Below are 17,863 nucleotides of genomic sequence, written 5' to 3' on the forward strand. Positions count from 1 at the left end.
CATCAGCAATTTAAGGAAAACCTGCACATGTAATGGAGAGAAATGCAGCGTTAACAATTACGATTATTACAACTGGTTGCTGATTGATTAATCCTTCCAGCCAGCTCACACAACTCGCATTCTGTGAAATGGGACCCTGTACAGTAACAGTAAAACCTGTGTAAACAATCGCCCGAAATAAGTGGTCACCAGCACTTAGCACCAGAAAAACCTCTAGACCAGACTTTGACAGTGACAGTGGCAGCTTCATTAAGTAGCCACCTGTCCTGTATCATATTCTGTGGCCCATTAATTCAAGTAACACTGTAATGATGTATGTATGTATGTATGTATGTATGTATGTATGTATGTATGTATGTATGTCTGGTAACATTTTAAAACTGAAGCAGTTTAATTCTGGGGCCTCCTGTGCACCCCTGTATCAGCACTCAACTATTTCTGATTCTACACACTGGTCCCTTTTAATGCCTACTTTTACATAAAAAAGCTGCAAAATATTGAAAACGGTGAATAAGTAAAGGGCCTGTATACAGGACTTGTACAATTTACAGTCAACATGACCTAACAAGTGAATTAAACTGATTAGTGAATTATCGAATGGTGTAACACTGAGGGAGCTCTGTAGTTAGCAAGCCCTGGTAAACAACGATCAAAGCAGAAACAGTGATAGAGATCACAGGTAATAATTTCAAAATGGGTTGGGGGTTAAGGGGTTCATTTCGCAGAACATGGTTATTTTTGTACTGCTTCCCATGTACGGATGCCCTGAACTGTATGGTGCAAAACTGATATCTTATGCATACGAGATCATCCCCTTCATTTTTATTTTTAATCATGTGGTTCAGGACTTCCCTACCCATGCAGTAACTTTTCAAAACCAAACCCACAGTGCCGCAATTTAATTTCATACTAGCAACAGTACAGTAACATTACTATAATCTAACACAAAGCATGCCTGGCCTGTAAGGACATTGCCAAGCCTTGATTCCAGCAAAGGGATGGATTGCTCTGAAAAACAATTCCACCACAAGCTTGCTTTGCCAGACAATTATACAAGCTTGAATTCAAACAGAAACGAATTGTTTCCCTACAGGGTATAAGCATGTGATCTATCACTGTAGAATCTAAAGCATGCCCACAGCTTTGATACTATGCCAGCTTCTGATAGGTGATCCAGTGCTTGGAATTCTGATAACTGAGAGCTTATTGAAAAGCCTAGGTACATGTTCGGCCTACTTCAGGTTAGAAGCCACCAAAACTATGAGAACTATCCAAGTGACCAGTCACTAGGGAGAAACTGGAGCTCGATACAACATCAGAAAGAGGCAGATAGCTGATATTATCTAGGTTTTATCATACAATGCATCTTCCTCTATTTCACAGAACCAAATAGTACAAAATCTCAACTGGGAATGCTAAACTTGCTTGAGAAAAAAATGTTTGCATTGGGCAACATTCCTTTATATACCCGATTTCAATTACTAGAAACCCATGCAATACAGCACTTATAAATATCCAACAATATTATAAGATAAACACCCTAGATCCAAGATACTCAGCCACAATCTCAATGACTAAAGCGTGTCCAGTAAACTCATTCTGTTCTTTATTAAAATGATTTTGCATCAGCCTAGTACTGTACATTCTTCTTCAATGCACCCTACTGGGAAGACATGATTAGTGGTCAGTTTGTTTACGTGATATTTAGCGATAAAAAAAATGTGTTTCCCCGGTTTAGCAACTTAAACATGCTAAAACAAATGCTTAAAGACACATGTATATCCAAACATCACTGATGTTACAATCAACTTGAATTAGGAGGATGTGTCAGGTCAACACAGAAGTATCAGTTAGATGGTCTGGCTACAATGTTACACCTATAAAAAAGCATAAGGAAAACATGCTGTAAACATTACAAAAAAAAAAAAAAAACACAATGTACAATAAATCTCAACATAACTCATTAAAAAGGCTTTTCTGACGGTGTTTAATACACTAGTTGTATATAAACAGAAGTCCCATTTCTGGTAGGTTGAGTTTAATATGATCGGAGTCATTGTTCAACTGAGAGACAGCCCTGGAGCTTGATCTTATTTTAGCTTGCACAGGCCTGCTGCACTGTGTGCGCATCGTTGGTAGAATCTGTTTACAAACTGAAAACACCACAGACAGAAGGCTCAATACTTGATCCTGCAATTACCGTACTATATCATTCATCCATAACTATTAAAACACTCAATAGTGCAATGCGTTTTGAAGACAAAAACCTCTAGTTGAAACATTTCTCATTGAATTTAAATTTATTTTAGTATTAGCATTTTAAGGACGTCCAGGCAATACTGCAGAGATAGATTGCATGTGGGGTCATGTCAGAAGAAGCAATATTAGATGTACAGTAGTACTGGCCCACAGCTACAGCCCTGCTGTATTACTCTAACTTACAGGAGCTAATCTCAGGGAGCATATCTAGAATCACATCATATGCAGCTCCCAGATAAAACATATTGATATGTAAAGTAAGTAGACATTTTAATATACAGTACTAGTTTTCTGCTTTCCTTTTTAATTGGGGGCACATTTGCTGCCCTTTTTCTCATTTCTAAAATATGTACAGTACAAGCACGACAGAGGAATCCTGCGTTGAACAACAATTTAAACCCCTGTGCAACACAGTCTCATGATACCCGCTCATTTCAACATATTTTAGTTAGATAAGCTTTTCTCATTAGAAATGGGATGAATTTAAAGGCTGCCATCTGGGCATCATAACAGAGAGGATTACATGAGAACCAAAGGTCTAAGAAATGTGTCCTTTGCATATGACCCCTTTCCATTTTATTATCTCAGCTTCAATATCATTATTGTTCACCGAGCCACAAAGAGAGTCTGTAGAAAGCAAGGCTCGCCCACAACTGCAAGCTACATTCTACTTTCCCAGGCCACATCAATCTAATTTGTAGACTCCAAGCACAAAATATTATGTTATGTTTATTTTTGGTTTGCTAATTTTATTTGGTGTTTTGAGTATCTAGCTGATTGACTTGAATGTACTGTGTGAGGCTCTGTATTGATAATGAATTATGTTAGTTCACTTGTACAACCTCATCCTTCACTAACTCAATAGGTCATGTGTTTAGAGGGTGCTAAAATCCTCTATTCATTACAGCGAAGATAATGCAATAGAGTTTTTCAAGGGGGATCATATCATACTGTACGGCGTTTTTTGTATTGCTTGCTTGTTGAAGTACAAGAGAGATTACCGGTCATCACACAGGTGAAGTAATTAGGACGTCATAGAGGCTAGAAGGTAAAATGTGACAAGATGGTTAATGTCAAAGCCGAGAAAACGAAGCACATGCATGTCCGATGGCTGAATCCAGTGTTTAAGGTCATTTCCTTTCTATATTGAGCTGAAAGCCGTTCTGTCAATCAGCACTTTATGATGGCAGCCACAGTGCACACACCGGGATTGAAAGTGAAAAACGCACTCTCTTTATCCTTTAGGATGAGAATACAATCAATTTTCATATGAATCGTAAAGGTCTGCTGGGAGAGGAGAGTACCGCTTTTATTAATGTTGACATTGAAGTCTTTGTTTTGCAAGACTAATCTCTAAATGATAACATTCCATCACAGAGACCTGTCCTGAAGATAACAAAAATACAGTCTCCTCAAACATTTGCAGATGTCTGAGTCTCAGAAAATTGGGAGAATCACATAGCGTAATTTTAATCGATTATTGATAACAACCAGTATCATGAAATGTCTTCATTTTTTTTGGAATTTGTATTGTTGTTCGCACTCCCATAAGCATTTAATATCGCCTTTGGTTTGCTTTTAGTGTTTACTCCCAGCACTGAAGCAGCACCTGTTTTGTTTGGTGATTTTACTTTTTACTGTTTAATAGAGTGGAACAAAAGCACAGAGTCATTTTTCTTGAGCTTGTCTTGAGACCAGAGATTCAGAGGCAGTCGGTGTTTGTGTCTGAAATATTTTTTCATTCTATTAAATATTTCTCATTCTGTAATGAATAAATCACAAAACTGAAGAATATGCAGTCATTGCATTGCAATCACAACGCAACATTGTCTAAAAGAATAAAGATTTCTTATGAGTTGGCAAAAGTTTGAAGACCGCAAGTATACCTGAACAGAAGGATATTTGACACCACTATCACCCAACTCGAACAGCTGTGTATACCTCTTTGTAAGCAATGTTATTTGCAGACTGCAAACAAAATGGAGTTGATAAATAATTTGCCTTTCGGAACTGGCAATGTTAACACAAACTAGGTCCACTATTTAAAAGCGATTCACATAACTGGTCCAAAACTGAGAACATCCCCAATCTATCTCCAATGTGCCTGCTACTTGCAACCCAGAGGTTTAACATGTGTATGTTACTCACACCCCAGAGGCTTTCTCAAAGTCACTACAATTACTATCCAGGTCTTTCCTGGAGGAAACGGTTTGGCTGTGGAAATTCCTGACCACAGCTATTGACCTTCTTCATCCAGCGTGTTGGCAACAGCGTGCTGAACACAACTTGGCCCGTACAACCTTGAACATTGCGTGGCTTGAGCAAACTGTGCTTCCATGTCTGCCCTGGGAATGTAACTGTAGACTGGTGTTTTGTATCACAGCAGACCTCAGGCTTGGCTTCAGTTTTTGTTTTGACAAGCGTATTGGTATTGGTTCTCTGAGGTGTCTCATAGTTTGCTCTCAGTTCCACAGATATGGTTATATTGCACTCGACCAGCTAAGGGTTCCATAGCGTAGCTAGAATGCAATTTACCTTGCTGCTCAGCTACACCTACGCATGTACTTTCCTGATCTGATTTGGCTTCGTTTGCCTGCTGTTTTGTTTCCTCTGTTTCCAATTCAATTTCTCAGGCGAATCTGACCTAGGAAGCAGTTGGCATCAAAGGTCACAGAGGACTATGTTGTTTTGAGTCCCTCGTTACTTCAATTGTTTAATTCTGTTGCAGCACGTACATCATATTCTTTTTTAGATGGTCTGTAACTACTGTACACCAGCACTAACTCTCTTCAAAATCAGACCCACACACGGTGTATATTTCTACCTTGCACTTTGTGTCTTTTGAATATGATGACAACAGTGATTGGATCTTGAGTTTTCCTTACTACCTGTATATCTACAAAGCAAAGACCTCTGAGGTGCTCATCAACACTGTGTGCTTGTGCCTGATCATCAGTTAAGGGGCCTGCCACACTGTCATTCAGTAATTCAGCACATTGCACATAACTTCACATCCCAAAGCACCCTGGGATATAAAATAACCATCTCCGTTTCTATAAGGGCAGTGGATATCAGGAAGCCCCTGCTCACCCTCTATGTCTCTCCTGGTTCAGGACAGTAGAACAAATTCAATACCTGCCTCACAGGGGCTACTTTACTGTGTGTTGAGGTAATTTAACAACCTTTTTACTTAGCAACATAAGAAACTGCTGAGAGTATACAGAGACCAGTTAAATAACATCAACAACAAAATAGAAAATATACACAGAACATTTAAACCACAACACTGCTGAGAAACTCGATTGTTTGGATTTGGCAAATAGTTTTCATTGTTCTGTGCACATCTTAAAAATATATATTATATATATATATATATATATATATATATATATATATATATATATATATATATATATATATATATATATATATATATATATATGATGTGCATGAATTTAAGATGAAAGATATGTTTCCTAAATAAATAAATTGATTTCAATGACAACTGAATAACTGAGGGCTACAACCTACAGTACCATTTAAACTAGCGTAATTACTGATGTTCTGTTATAAACCATGCAGTTTCAATCGACCAAAAAAATAAAAAATAAGAAATCTACCAAGTGCCTGCTGATTCAGTAATACCTCTTTCAAGGCTTCCCTTTTAGAATGCAAATCCTACATTTTAATCAATTTTAAGCTATGGGGACACAGAATATCGTTCTGGACATACCGTATCTCATCCAGTCTCTAGGACTGCCTGTACGGAGATCAGGGGTGAAGCCTTATAACCTGCTGGGGGAAAAAAAAAAACGTACTGACTTACCTTCTCGGCATAATTGAACTTGACATAGAACCAGCTTGACTTGATCATTGTCTCACCTCCTGTCTATTCAAAACTCAGCCTGCTGTGGGGATTTTTGTTTGTTTGTTTGTTTGTTTGTTTGTTTGTTTGTTCTACTGAAGCACAGACGCTCACTGAAATTGCACAGAATAAATGGATTCGCCTTGTTTTATTCGGTATCCTCTGTCCTCGCGGTCTCACTCAGATCTTGTTGGAGAAGCTTGTGTTTTCTGCATGAAAGCCCTGGCTCTGTGTGGCTCTGTCAGCTTGGCTGTCTGACAGAAGAATTCCTCAAATGGACTTCAGCTGCGTTCATCACAAATGGCACATGTCAGTAAGCCAAGAGGCTGGCTTCAGACCTGGCTCAGTCCCAAAAGACCAGCCTCTCTCTCTCTCGCTCTCTCTCTCTCTCTCCCCACATTGAAATGAATAATGAATCCCAGCACTTCCCTCCAGACACAGATTAACACCTGGCTAAACATTATTCTGACAACACACTACCCACAGTGCCATGCGTTTTAACTCTTTCACAGCCACAACAAAGAACAACCTGAAATGTACAGAAAAAAAAACTTCCTTTCAGAAAGCATATGGATGCTATTGAACATAAACCTTAGTGTCTCTGCTTAATATCACACTAAATCTGCACAGTAACATTGCAGTTGGCTTTTCCCCCATACTTCTACCATGGTACCTCAAGGTTTTTACAGCTATGCATGTGTTTTTAATCTGCTTCACCACACTTTCTGTACCTTAAGGGTAGTAGTGATCATATTATTGTCCTGAAAAGACGTTCTGTAGTTAGTTATACCAGCACTAATCTTAGCCTCCCTATGGAAAGGTAAAGGACTCCGACAATTAGTGCCAATTGTGGTGGTGAACCGTGCTGCAGAATACATCTATTTGTTTTTTCTACTACAGCAGTAGTTATGCAGTTCATGGAGTTTACACATAATCCCTTTGGAGTCACCCCGATTCCCAATACTGCTCCATACATCTTGGAGGGTCGTGTTTAAACTGCATCACATCTGCTATCCCTGAGAAAGTATTTTCAAAATGAGTTAGACGTTGGATTATCTTTTATATTTGAACTACAAGGCCATATGTTATTTAAACTACTCTTATTTTTAAACTTGACAAGCCTTGGTCCATTGAAAAAGGTAGACAGTCTGAAGTCTTACTTGTTATTTTTAATCCATCCATTACCATTTGTTACCATTTTTTAACAAATGTTGTCAAAAAGAGACTATCCCTTAAAACTGGTATTTATAAATTGATTCTACAAGCCAAAAACAGCAGTAGCTAAAGTCGCCTGAAATCCCTGCATGTTTTCGCAATTGTTTTTTCAGAGATTTGTCTAATCTTCCTTATCCCAAATCCTCTAGATCGCTCCAGTAACCAGAACAAATAATGTACTGCAACTACATGGCTGTTTTACAAGAAGTCACAGAAGTTCAGTATCCATCTATTAGTCTAAGGTTCTGAGTTGTGTCATAAATACCGTTTTCCAGGAACTACAGTAAATTACATGCATGTTATAGATTAATATATGATTATGTCATACAATTGGTCCAGAAAAAAATACATATCCATAATGTACCTATATATTTTTCATGTAATTTTACATTTTTTGTTGAAAAAAGGCCATATGAGCTATAAATGGCTCATTTACAACGCCGTCCAACAGCAGCAAATTATAAATCGCATAAAACACACTGAATACACATTTAAAACTATACACAACATCATATTCTTCATCATTTTTCAGATAATGAAACAACACATTTTTTAATTGACGATGGGAAGTCTCTGAGCTAAGTCCCACCGGCTATGCATTCATATCTGAAACTGCAGCAAAAGCAGTTGGCACTTTTTACCAACAGTATTTTTAAATATTTGGTACCACAAACATTTCGTACGCTGTAATCACAGGTAAACTCCTGGAATAGACTGCTCAAATAAAACAGGCAGTTTGCTAAGCAACCCTTTAAAAAGAATCTGATTCCAGTGAAAGTTCCTTCTATTATCAGGTGACAACACGTTTAATCTTGAATACAAGGTACAGTGATGTTCTAAAGGAGTACACTGAAGAACACATCTACAAATCCTGTGAAACAAAGTATCAATCTTCTTCAGCGACTCCTTACTAGCAGTAAATCACATCATTCTAGTCCAGAATAGGAAACATAAGTTGCTTAGCTAATTTAAACCTTGATGTAAAATTTAAGCAATGACGGTGGCCATACAAGAATCCGGGTTTTCTCCCAGTTTTACTACATATTTCTTTCATGTGTTTTTCAAATTTAAGAGTTGTATTGATATTGACACCTAAGTACTTAAAACTCTCTCCAAAGGTGTATATATAGGTACATTATGGATGCCATTATAGTTTTCTCAAAATGTAACCATTTGGCTAAACAACTTCCTATTATTTGTTTAGCGGTGTCTGTAAGAGAGATCCAAGTAAAACGTCTGTGCTCTTCTTGGGATAACTGAATAATAGTCATATCATTCTTCCCATCATTTTTTTCCCCAACTGGAAGCGCTCAATTGCTGGCGGTCCTCTGGCTAGTAGCCAGAGAATGGACAACAGACTATAAAAAATGGACTGTCTGAAAACATGCTGGAGGAGTTTTTGAAGTTGGTATGATGTGGCAACCAAGTGACAGACAAGCAGCACACATGGATAAAGGTTTCTTATACTGACTCCCAGATCCCATTTCCTCTGTATATATAATTATGTCATTTGTGATTTTAATACAGACTATACTTGGCTATGGAGTGGGTATGAGTTACTGCGCTCTCGCCATTCAAAATCCAGCACACATGCTTTCTATCAAAGACGGTTTAGTAAGACAATATTAGGGGGAAAAAGCAGATCAGACCCAAATGATTGCCATCAAACACAGGACAGTCCTCCACTGAGCCGCGGCTGAAAACGGCGATCCCACATTAAAAGGTTTTGACGTTACTAATGAAATAATGGCGATAATGAACTCGAAAGGAGGAAAATTGTTCTGTCTGCATTTGTAGGAGCTAAAATGACAGTGTGTTATTGGTGCATTGACATCAGAACTGACACATGAGATTGGAAATCAGTTACAACAAAGCTTTATTAAGCTCTTAACTTGACTCCCGACACCTACAGCAATTACAATTAACTACTGGAGCTGGTTTTGAGAAGTTGACAAGGATGTTGGATTTAATGTCGTCTTCACAGTGTAGAAAGTCAACAATGTAATTGTTCATGACATCTTACACAAAAGGATGAAATGTTTTAAATCAATTAAACATAGGTTTACAGCATTCATTTTAAAGCATTTACCACCACTAAAATAAATATTGTTTCTGGAAGAGTTGCACAGGACAGCTGTGTGAAAAGGCAGCCAACCCAGACTTTGCTTATAATAAGCCATTTTTACGATCTGCTTTTGGGGAATTACCTTAGTAGCTGATGTATGCTCAATAGCAACTATCAAGGTCTACAGCTTTGATTCTTACCTTCTAACACAATCAAATCCCAGACATCAATGCACTCTAATCAGAGTGCTTTTGTTACACACTAACTGCCCTAAACGATATTTTCTTATGACCAGAATATGGAAACGGATACAGCAAATGCAAATCCATGTGTCACAGTATGTGGTCTGTATATAGCTTTGAAAGAAATTTAAATAGCTATCTTCATAAGAGAAAAAAGGGGTATTGCAATTACTGCGAATTGCCTTTTAACTCGGCTATGATTAAAATTACAGCATGCCATACCCTTTAAAATTTAGTTACATTTTTTTTAATAATCATTTTGACTGCTAGTTTGCTTCCCACACACAGCACATTATTTACAGTACCCTGCAGTGGTTCAGTGCATCAAATTATGGAAATACAGCAGTTCCATTACAGGGATAGATGCAACGCTACTTAGCACTGAAAGAAATAGCCTGCTGGACAATTGACACAAATAACAGTATCATATGTTGGCATTCAATAGTTTAATTAAAAAAACAACAATATTTTTTTAAAGATTTTTATTGCTAAACAACGGACCTGCAAGTAATTTGTTTACCATCAAGATTTACGGATAATACTACAGTAGGTCCATAATTTAAAACATACCACAACATTCCAATAATACATTTTACTTTGCAATATAATTATAGGCAGGGTCTGAGATGAAGTGGCTACTCTGAACCAGCAAAGACCACAGTCACAACCCATAGTTCAAAAGTCATGACAATCCACCAATGCAAGCATGCATTATTACTGATCATGATTAAACATGCTAAAAATGCACAATACTGTCAAAAGTAGTTATTTAACTGCAAGGCATGCAAGCATTTTTATGTTAGTCTCACTAACCAGTGCCTCAAAAATGTCTCACAAGGCAGTGGAATATAATAAATGCTTTCAGTGTTGCTGCTGCATGGCCCGTTTATCTGTTTTGCAGACAGGTTGTCAATAAAAACAATTACAACTGAAAAGTCTTACAGGTTTTGTACCCATGAAATGCTGTGCAGAATATGTGCGATCTGCGATTTTAATATAAATATTACATGGAACAGACTTCTAAAACAAAATTAATTTTCTATGCATCTTCAGATACCTTTTAAACGGTCCATTACAAAGCTGCACATGTCAGAAGTCTACAGGGGACTGCTGTGTTAACCCCTCATATAATTTGTGTGCCCTCCCCGAGTCTGGACTGCTTTCTGCACACTGGAATGCATAGACCACACATATGCTTGCCACAGATCCACACCCAACCCAGTCTCTTCCACAGCAATGCTTTCTCAAACATTGCTTGGCTGATCGTCTTCTTTTTCTCTTCATAATTTGCCTCTTTCCAGATTTGCTTGCTGTGCTATGAAAAAAAGAAGACCTGGCACCTTGAACCTTTTTTCAAAGGCAGAAAAATATATAGTGTCTTCAGCCCCTGCTGCCACCATTTGAAATTGCACTTCAAGATTATATTCATGAAACCATTAATTGTTGATCTCACGAGAGATCTGCAGGACAGTTTGTGACACTTTTGTCATTTTATTTTAGTCTCATACAGTAAGTCTGTAAAATTTGAATGAAAGAAAGAATCTGCTTGTCTGCATGAAAATATAATATGCATCCATGCACAACCCTCTGACTCCAAAGCTAGTATTACACCAGGACCAACTATAACAAATATGTCAGACTAACACATTATATTCCCCTCCCTATATTACAGTACACATCGTAATGCTCGAAGGCAAAACTCCCTTCTTGATCTTAATCAGCTCACACCTTCTGTCCAGGGTTAGGCATCCTGCTTCTCACACCATGTGTAATGGATTATCTCAGCATATGAAACAACCCTCCTTTTTTAAGTCAATACAATTTGTAGAAATGACCACAGTATCTGCTTGTTAAACTACAATGAAGCTAGAGTTGTCCATTGTGAACAGATGAACGATATGATGGAGAACAATAATCGTTATCTAACATTGTCTATATGCACACATTATACACCTTGTATAAAACTTTTTTTTTTACAAATGTAATATGTAGGAAGACAATCATTTTGAAAAAATGAATGAAAAAAAATCTAATTAAACCACCATGTTATGCATAACTTTGTGATTTTCTAGTTCATATCAAGCTGAAAAGTAAATTTTCCACTAAAGCTTACGTGAGAGAGAGAGAGAGAGAGAGAGGGATGAAAATGTTTTTTCCACGAGCAATATAAAAGCAGAGAGCAGCACTGAATAAGTACCACTGCTTGCGGTTTTAATTCTGTAATTTTAAAGACAAAACAAAAAGATGAGGGATGGCCGCAAATGGAAACATCTTTTTTTTTTTTTTTTAAGCATTATAAAGAGATAAATATGACCTGCAGCATTTGAAACGGTGCCAGCTCCCAAGCACGGAAAGGTTTCAGCTCACATAATATGTAAAGAGCGCCGCTCTAACCCGCAAACGATGATGCAGGTTTCAGTAAAAATGATCTTGTTGAAGCTCCCATGCCCGTAGACTCCGCTGCAGGCATGGTGCTCTCTGACAGTGTGGTTAGAAGAGCAGACCCTGTTGTTACAGCACCCAGATGTTCATGTGCCTACGGCTGCATGGCTCAGCCTGTTTCCAATTTTCCACTCAACCGCCAGAATAAAAAAGCCAACCTTCATGCAAACGTACCCTTCACTTCCTCCTAACTGCTTTCAGTGGTTACTTTAATCTTTTAAGCTTGTGGGTCTAATGCTGTGTTTACCATCAAATGTACTTACATAATCAAATTGAGAGAAGGGGGGCACCTCAAGGACTTTTCTCTGACATTCTTTACATTATTGTAGAACGGTTAACTTGTCTGAAGCTACTTTGGAAAATGTGTTGTATCTAAGAAGGCAAGGCAAAACTGTGTCAAATCAGAGCTTAATGTGCTTTGAAGATGTATTCAAAGCAAGCTGGAGTTTGATTTTTTTTTCGAAATCTATTTCATACACCACCACACACAGAGAAAACAGTACATTTTGGGCTTAAAAAAAAAGTTTTACAATGCATAGTACTAGCAACTTACAGCAAATAAAAATAAAACAAACCATTATAAAAACGAGGCAAACATTTTTTTACAATGAAGCAGACTTTGTACAATACAAGGGAACTTCTGATCAGAGTTCACACTTGAAAAGTAGCAGCATAATATAACAGTAAAACGTTTTTTATGGAAGTATATTAACTTAGCTAATGTATAGTGTACTCTAACTATTCAATGTACTTCGAATGCAGAGACTGCATGTAAGTTACTTAAGACATGTCAGTATCCTTTACCACGTGACATTCTATACAGCATCAGTCCTTGACAGATACAGTAAAGGTTTGGTCAAAGATTGATAATGCAGGTCATTTACCATCCTTGACACCCAGTACCTCTGTCTTCACTAACCGCATCCCCGGATACACTTCTGGGAGCTATGCGTGGCCTTCGAACCATTACAGACTCAAGAAAGCCTAAATAAGAAACGTGGTAACAGTGCCAGCTACAATACAGCATGGAAGCAATTGTCTTCAACAAAAGCAGGGACCAAGGGAAGCCTCCTCCTCCCCAATCTCAAAAGGTGGCAAATATGAAACCCAACAATCCCAGTCTGCAAGTGATTTTTCAATAACAACTGGACCAAAAGAAAAGGAAAAAAAAAAAGCTAGCTTATAAGATTGTCAGCGATCAGGTTTGCCAATATTTAATGCTCTGGGTTTAATTCCTAAACAAATGATACGCAGAGGGTTCGCACGCACACGGCCAGCCCACAACACAGACCTCTTTCTCTGGCCCAGCTGTTCTATCTTTAGCAAGAGACGGATCAAATAAAAGCAAGCGAAAGATAAAGCCGTCATAATTACTAGCAGATGAGGGCAAACAACGGTAAAGACAGGAAATAAAGGGAAACTGGCCCTATTGTGAATATAAATGAGAAAAATAGGCTCTTGCGTGTCCAGTTCAGTCCTGAAATGCAGTTGGGAATGGAACTCACAAATCATTCCCAGCAGTGGAATTTCACATGGAGGTGCCACAACTTCCAGCCAAACCAAGACATTTCATACAGCTATGGACACAAGTTTTGCATCACTTAGAATTTTAGGATTGAGACAATTAAAAAACTATACAAACATAATTCTGATATTGTATTTGAAATCATGTAATCAAAGAAACTGCAAAATGACATCCCATGTGTCTACCGGAAGCCATAATAGTAGTATTTCATGTTAGATTTCGAAATGTCACATTTTTTTATTTCTGTCAGATTACAGACCGGTATATGGAAAACTGCAAATGTTCTGTAATTCCATATGTTAACATTATTCAGAAGGTTTCATTCGACTTTATGAAGCAAAATTAGTTCATCCTATTGGGTGATGCAAAGCCAGCTAAGGTGACCACATGGCTCCGTTTGACAGTTTGGGATAGTTCAGGCTTTTCAACTCACATCCCAATGCATTCTGGTAAGCGTAGTCTTGCTTCTCAAAGGTAAGAATGGTACCCGAGACAGGTAAAACGTACCAGAATGCACTGAGTTACGAGTTGAAAAGCCTGAACTGTCCAGCTGAACACAGAGCCATATTTGCACCTTAACCATAGCTGTATATGAAAACACAATTTTGAAGAAATGCCACACATGTGGTGTGACAGGATGGTCAAGTGGTGACATCACAGACCAGGAAGTAAACACACACAGGCAAGGTACTACACGTCAGTCGCAAATGCGCTCTTTCTTTAAAAATAAAAGGTTTAAACAAAACAAAAAGACTTCTTCAAAACAAAACGGCACGGTGGAGGAAATAAACAGACACAAAACAGTACACACACTAAATAAAACAAGAATCGTGCTGGTTTCAAGCCAGCATGAGTAGCAATTGTTATTTTTATAATCGTACTTCTTACATTCCTCCTCTCCGCTGATCCTCTCTTTATATACGTGACTATCTCCAAATTGGTAACCACTTAATTCATATGGAGACGGCAATATTATGCATGCGTTTAGCTGGATGGGTAATTTTAACCCCATCCATGCTCTAAAACAATAATAACAAAACCATTGTGTTTTTATACACCAAACAACACATTTAATTATAATACTACAACAAAAAATACACATAAACACAGGGGCGAGGTGTACCCCATCACATGTGGCTATAGCGGTGGTCTGTTTTGTTTGCTTGTTTAGTAGCCCAGATGATAAAAAGATTCTTATTGATCAACACATCAATTCTAAATTTAAAAGATCAGCACAAGCCGTGTTTACAGGCACTTTAAAACGTGGGGTTACACCACAGTGTTCATTAATACAGGTCTTTAACACAGGTTTGACCAATAATGGATTATTGATTATGACTCACCTGCAATTCCAGCAACTAGAGTGAAAGTAAAATCCGTTCCTCATAGGAAGCTATGGATTTCAATTACTGTGTATATGTGTATAGAAACTTTTCAGGACTATAATGAAAATTGAAACTTTGAATTCAATACTAGCATGACAAAACCTACAAAAATATCAAATGCATGTATTCTAATGCAAGTGTGTTTATTCTAACCACAAATATGAGATACTGCATCCAAGGTAATATTTACTGTGTTGATCTCTGAATATAAACATATCGAAGTCATGAAAATGTAAGTGTGGGTTACAATATCAAATCAAGAGGTCAGAGATTCTACTTCACATCCCCAAGCTGCGCATTTCACCTCAAATTCTTTCCACTATCTGCTATGGTCAAAGAGCTGCATCCACTCTTGATTATATTAGATGTTTGTGTGGAAGGCCGGCCATTTCAATTTATTTACACAAATAACATCCACCAGCTGAGAGCGCGTAAATCTCTGATTCTTGGCTTTCTGAAAGAGACCTTAATGTGGGTTGGAGGATGCAAGTTATGCTATGTACTGTATGCCTGGAACATTCTCCTCTAATAAATGAACTAAACAGCACTGCTGTTCTGACCCTAGAAAGAATAAATAAGGAAGTGAATTTATTACTATAGCCTTTGTGTGAATCATGGCTTGCGATATCCTTTTGACGGGTTCCTTTGTTGCTATATTAAAGTACTAGATGAATTAATCAATATGGTCTCTTAAAGTAGGACAGTATCCATACAGTAGCCTACAGCAGGTACTGTTTGAAAGCTGGGCTGTAAAGGGAATGATATGAATACCGTCTATGTTTGGGAGGCCCAAGAATCTAGACTTGACAGCTCCTACTCAAGGTTTTAGTCAGAATCTGAGGATGCCAGGGAATGATACAAGACCAAATGCCAGTGTCATCCGCATATTTGTGACAGCCCACAAGCCGAAAGAGCGTAGTTAACAGGATGTTGCCATTTGCTCTGTAAACGACTCAAGTCATCTCAGCCAAGACAACATGCACCATATGCCTGCATGAGTCAAGGCTATTAATCTGGTGACTCAAATTAAAGTTGTAATGGGATGTCCATAGAAAACTAGCTTAACCACTGCAGAACAGTAGTAGGGTAGCCATTGGTTGGGTGTCTAGCTGCAGTGTGCAGTATTTTTATCATTATTCATGGGTCTGCACCTGCGTACCTCAATTAGTTGGTCTCTTGGTATGGTTCAAGATCAATGGACACTCGTTTTCTGGCTGTGTCATCTGCTTGACTGAAGAGCATGACTAGTGTAGGGCCTTTCTTCCCTTCCAATGGATAAGCTTGCTAGATTTCTACTTGGTCTGGTCTGTTCATTCTGGTCTTACTGGAAGTTCAGTGTTTTGATTATGACTGTATTGTATTTATTCTGCGCTACTGTTGTACTGTTCACCAGATGGTTGCCTTAATTGAACAAAATGTTGAGATGCTCCGTGCACAGAAGATGCTCTAGAAATTAAAATGGTATTGTATTGCAAGTGTGGTTTTATAGACCAAGCCTGTGCACCCATATAGGAATGTATGACAGAAGCCTGTAATAAAAAAAAAACATGCATGCAAACACACCTTAAATATTTGAAAACCTATACCAGAGCAATTCGAAAAATACGGAGGAATGCAATGCAAAAATGCATACTCCTGAAAAGACCACTATAAAATGCTTAATACTTAAAACTTGACAGCAGTATACTGCAGATACAATGTGGTGCGGTGCAAAGTTGTGAAAAGTTCAATTATTTCCAGAGCCTCTCACAGATACAGCATTTATTATCTTAGTGATCTGTTTTATTTTGCTACCACTGGAGTCCAAACATTTTGGAATAGCAAGAAAACATATGGCGAGGGTGCTGGGATACAAGGATGAGCATGTCATCTTAAATTTGCAAAGCTGAAGAGAGCAGCTTTGATGATCAGAGTAGCACCACCAGGAAAGGCAGGCAGATGCCTCACCACTACACTGCATCCAATAGCGTCTGTTAAAAGAGATGAACAGACATAAAATACAACCAACAAGCCAAGCCAACAAACGGATTTACATTCCCAGTGCAGATAGAAAGAATGGCATATTCCTCATTTCCTTAGAGTCGCATCCCATGAGGTATACTGAACATACAATACTGCAATAAATAGTGTAAAAAAATAGAATGCAGTAGATATATTGTACCTACATTTGTAGCTTGACCCATGAAAAAGAAATATGACATCACAGAGCCATGTTTCATTGTGCTTATGTCAGAACAGTGAACTGTTCTGTTTCCTTGCAATCATCTGTTGTCACTGTGCCAAAGGGTATTGTACTAAACGTATGATTAACACGTGCATGATGGGCCACTAGTATTAGTTAATAAATATTTTATATACAGTATAAGCAACTTATATAGGTTTTCCCATGGAATGCCTCACTTTGGTTTCTTAGCAGCCAACGTTGCAATGTAATGTCTCTCCTGAATAGGAAGCTTTTAATGTATTTGTTTACAAAGTGTTCTTTCTGATCTTAACCGGTCTCTAACATTATTGGTTATTGTTTCTTGATCTTTCGAGGCTCCATGCACAGCATCACTACTGAAAAACATTTCTGTGTCTGAACTGACCTGTCAAAGTATGTCATGAACATTCCAAATAGCCTTTAGCAAGCCCAGTCTTTCGTCACGCAACGAGCCTGAATCAAGTAACCTCACTGCCTGGGTGCTGTGAAAACTGGCCCTTGCTGCATTGGCCTATGCCTTCTCTGCACGCACAGTTAGACTGAAACACTGCTCTCTGCAGGGATTGCACAGGTAGGAAGCTCAAGAGGACTCTGGGGTAGGTTTCCAGTCTCATCGTGATACTGTAAGATACAAGCAGGTAACCTCAGCTGAAAAGAGCGTG

General features: G+C 38.2%; 1 protein-coding gene across 14 annotated transcripts in view; it reads right to left on the bottom strand.

The window, feature by feature from the left end:
- LOC117430738 (autism susceptibility gene 2 protein-like) overlaps positions 1-17,863 on the bottom strand; it is a 285,529-nt gene that overhangs the window by 201,482 nt on the left and 66,184 nt on the right. The window contains exon 1 of one of the 14 annotated variants that reach the window (XM_059000567.1): positions 6,086-6,437. The exons of the other annotated variants lie outside the window; for them this stretch is intronic. Within the exon in view, the coding sequence (XP_058856550.1) occupies positions 6,086-6,133 (48 nt within the window). The 5' untranslated portion in view covers positions 6,134-6,437. Of the gene's footprint in view, positions 1-6,085; positions 6,438-17,863 lie in introns of those variants that run through there. 14 annotated transcript variants of the gene reach the window in all.

This window comes from Acipenser ruthenus, chromosome 26 (genome assembly GCF_902713425.1).
Source record: "Acipenser ruthenus chromosome 26, fAciRut3.2 maternal haplotype, whole genome shotgun sequence".
Taxonomy (NCBI): domain Eukaryota; kingdom Metazoa; phylum Chordata; class Actinopteri; order Acipenseriformes; family Acipenseridae; genus Acipenser; species Acipenser ruthenus.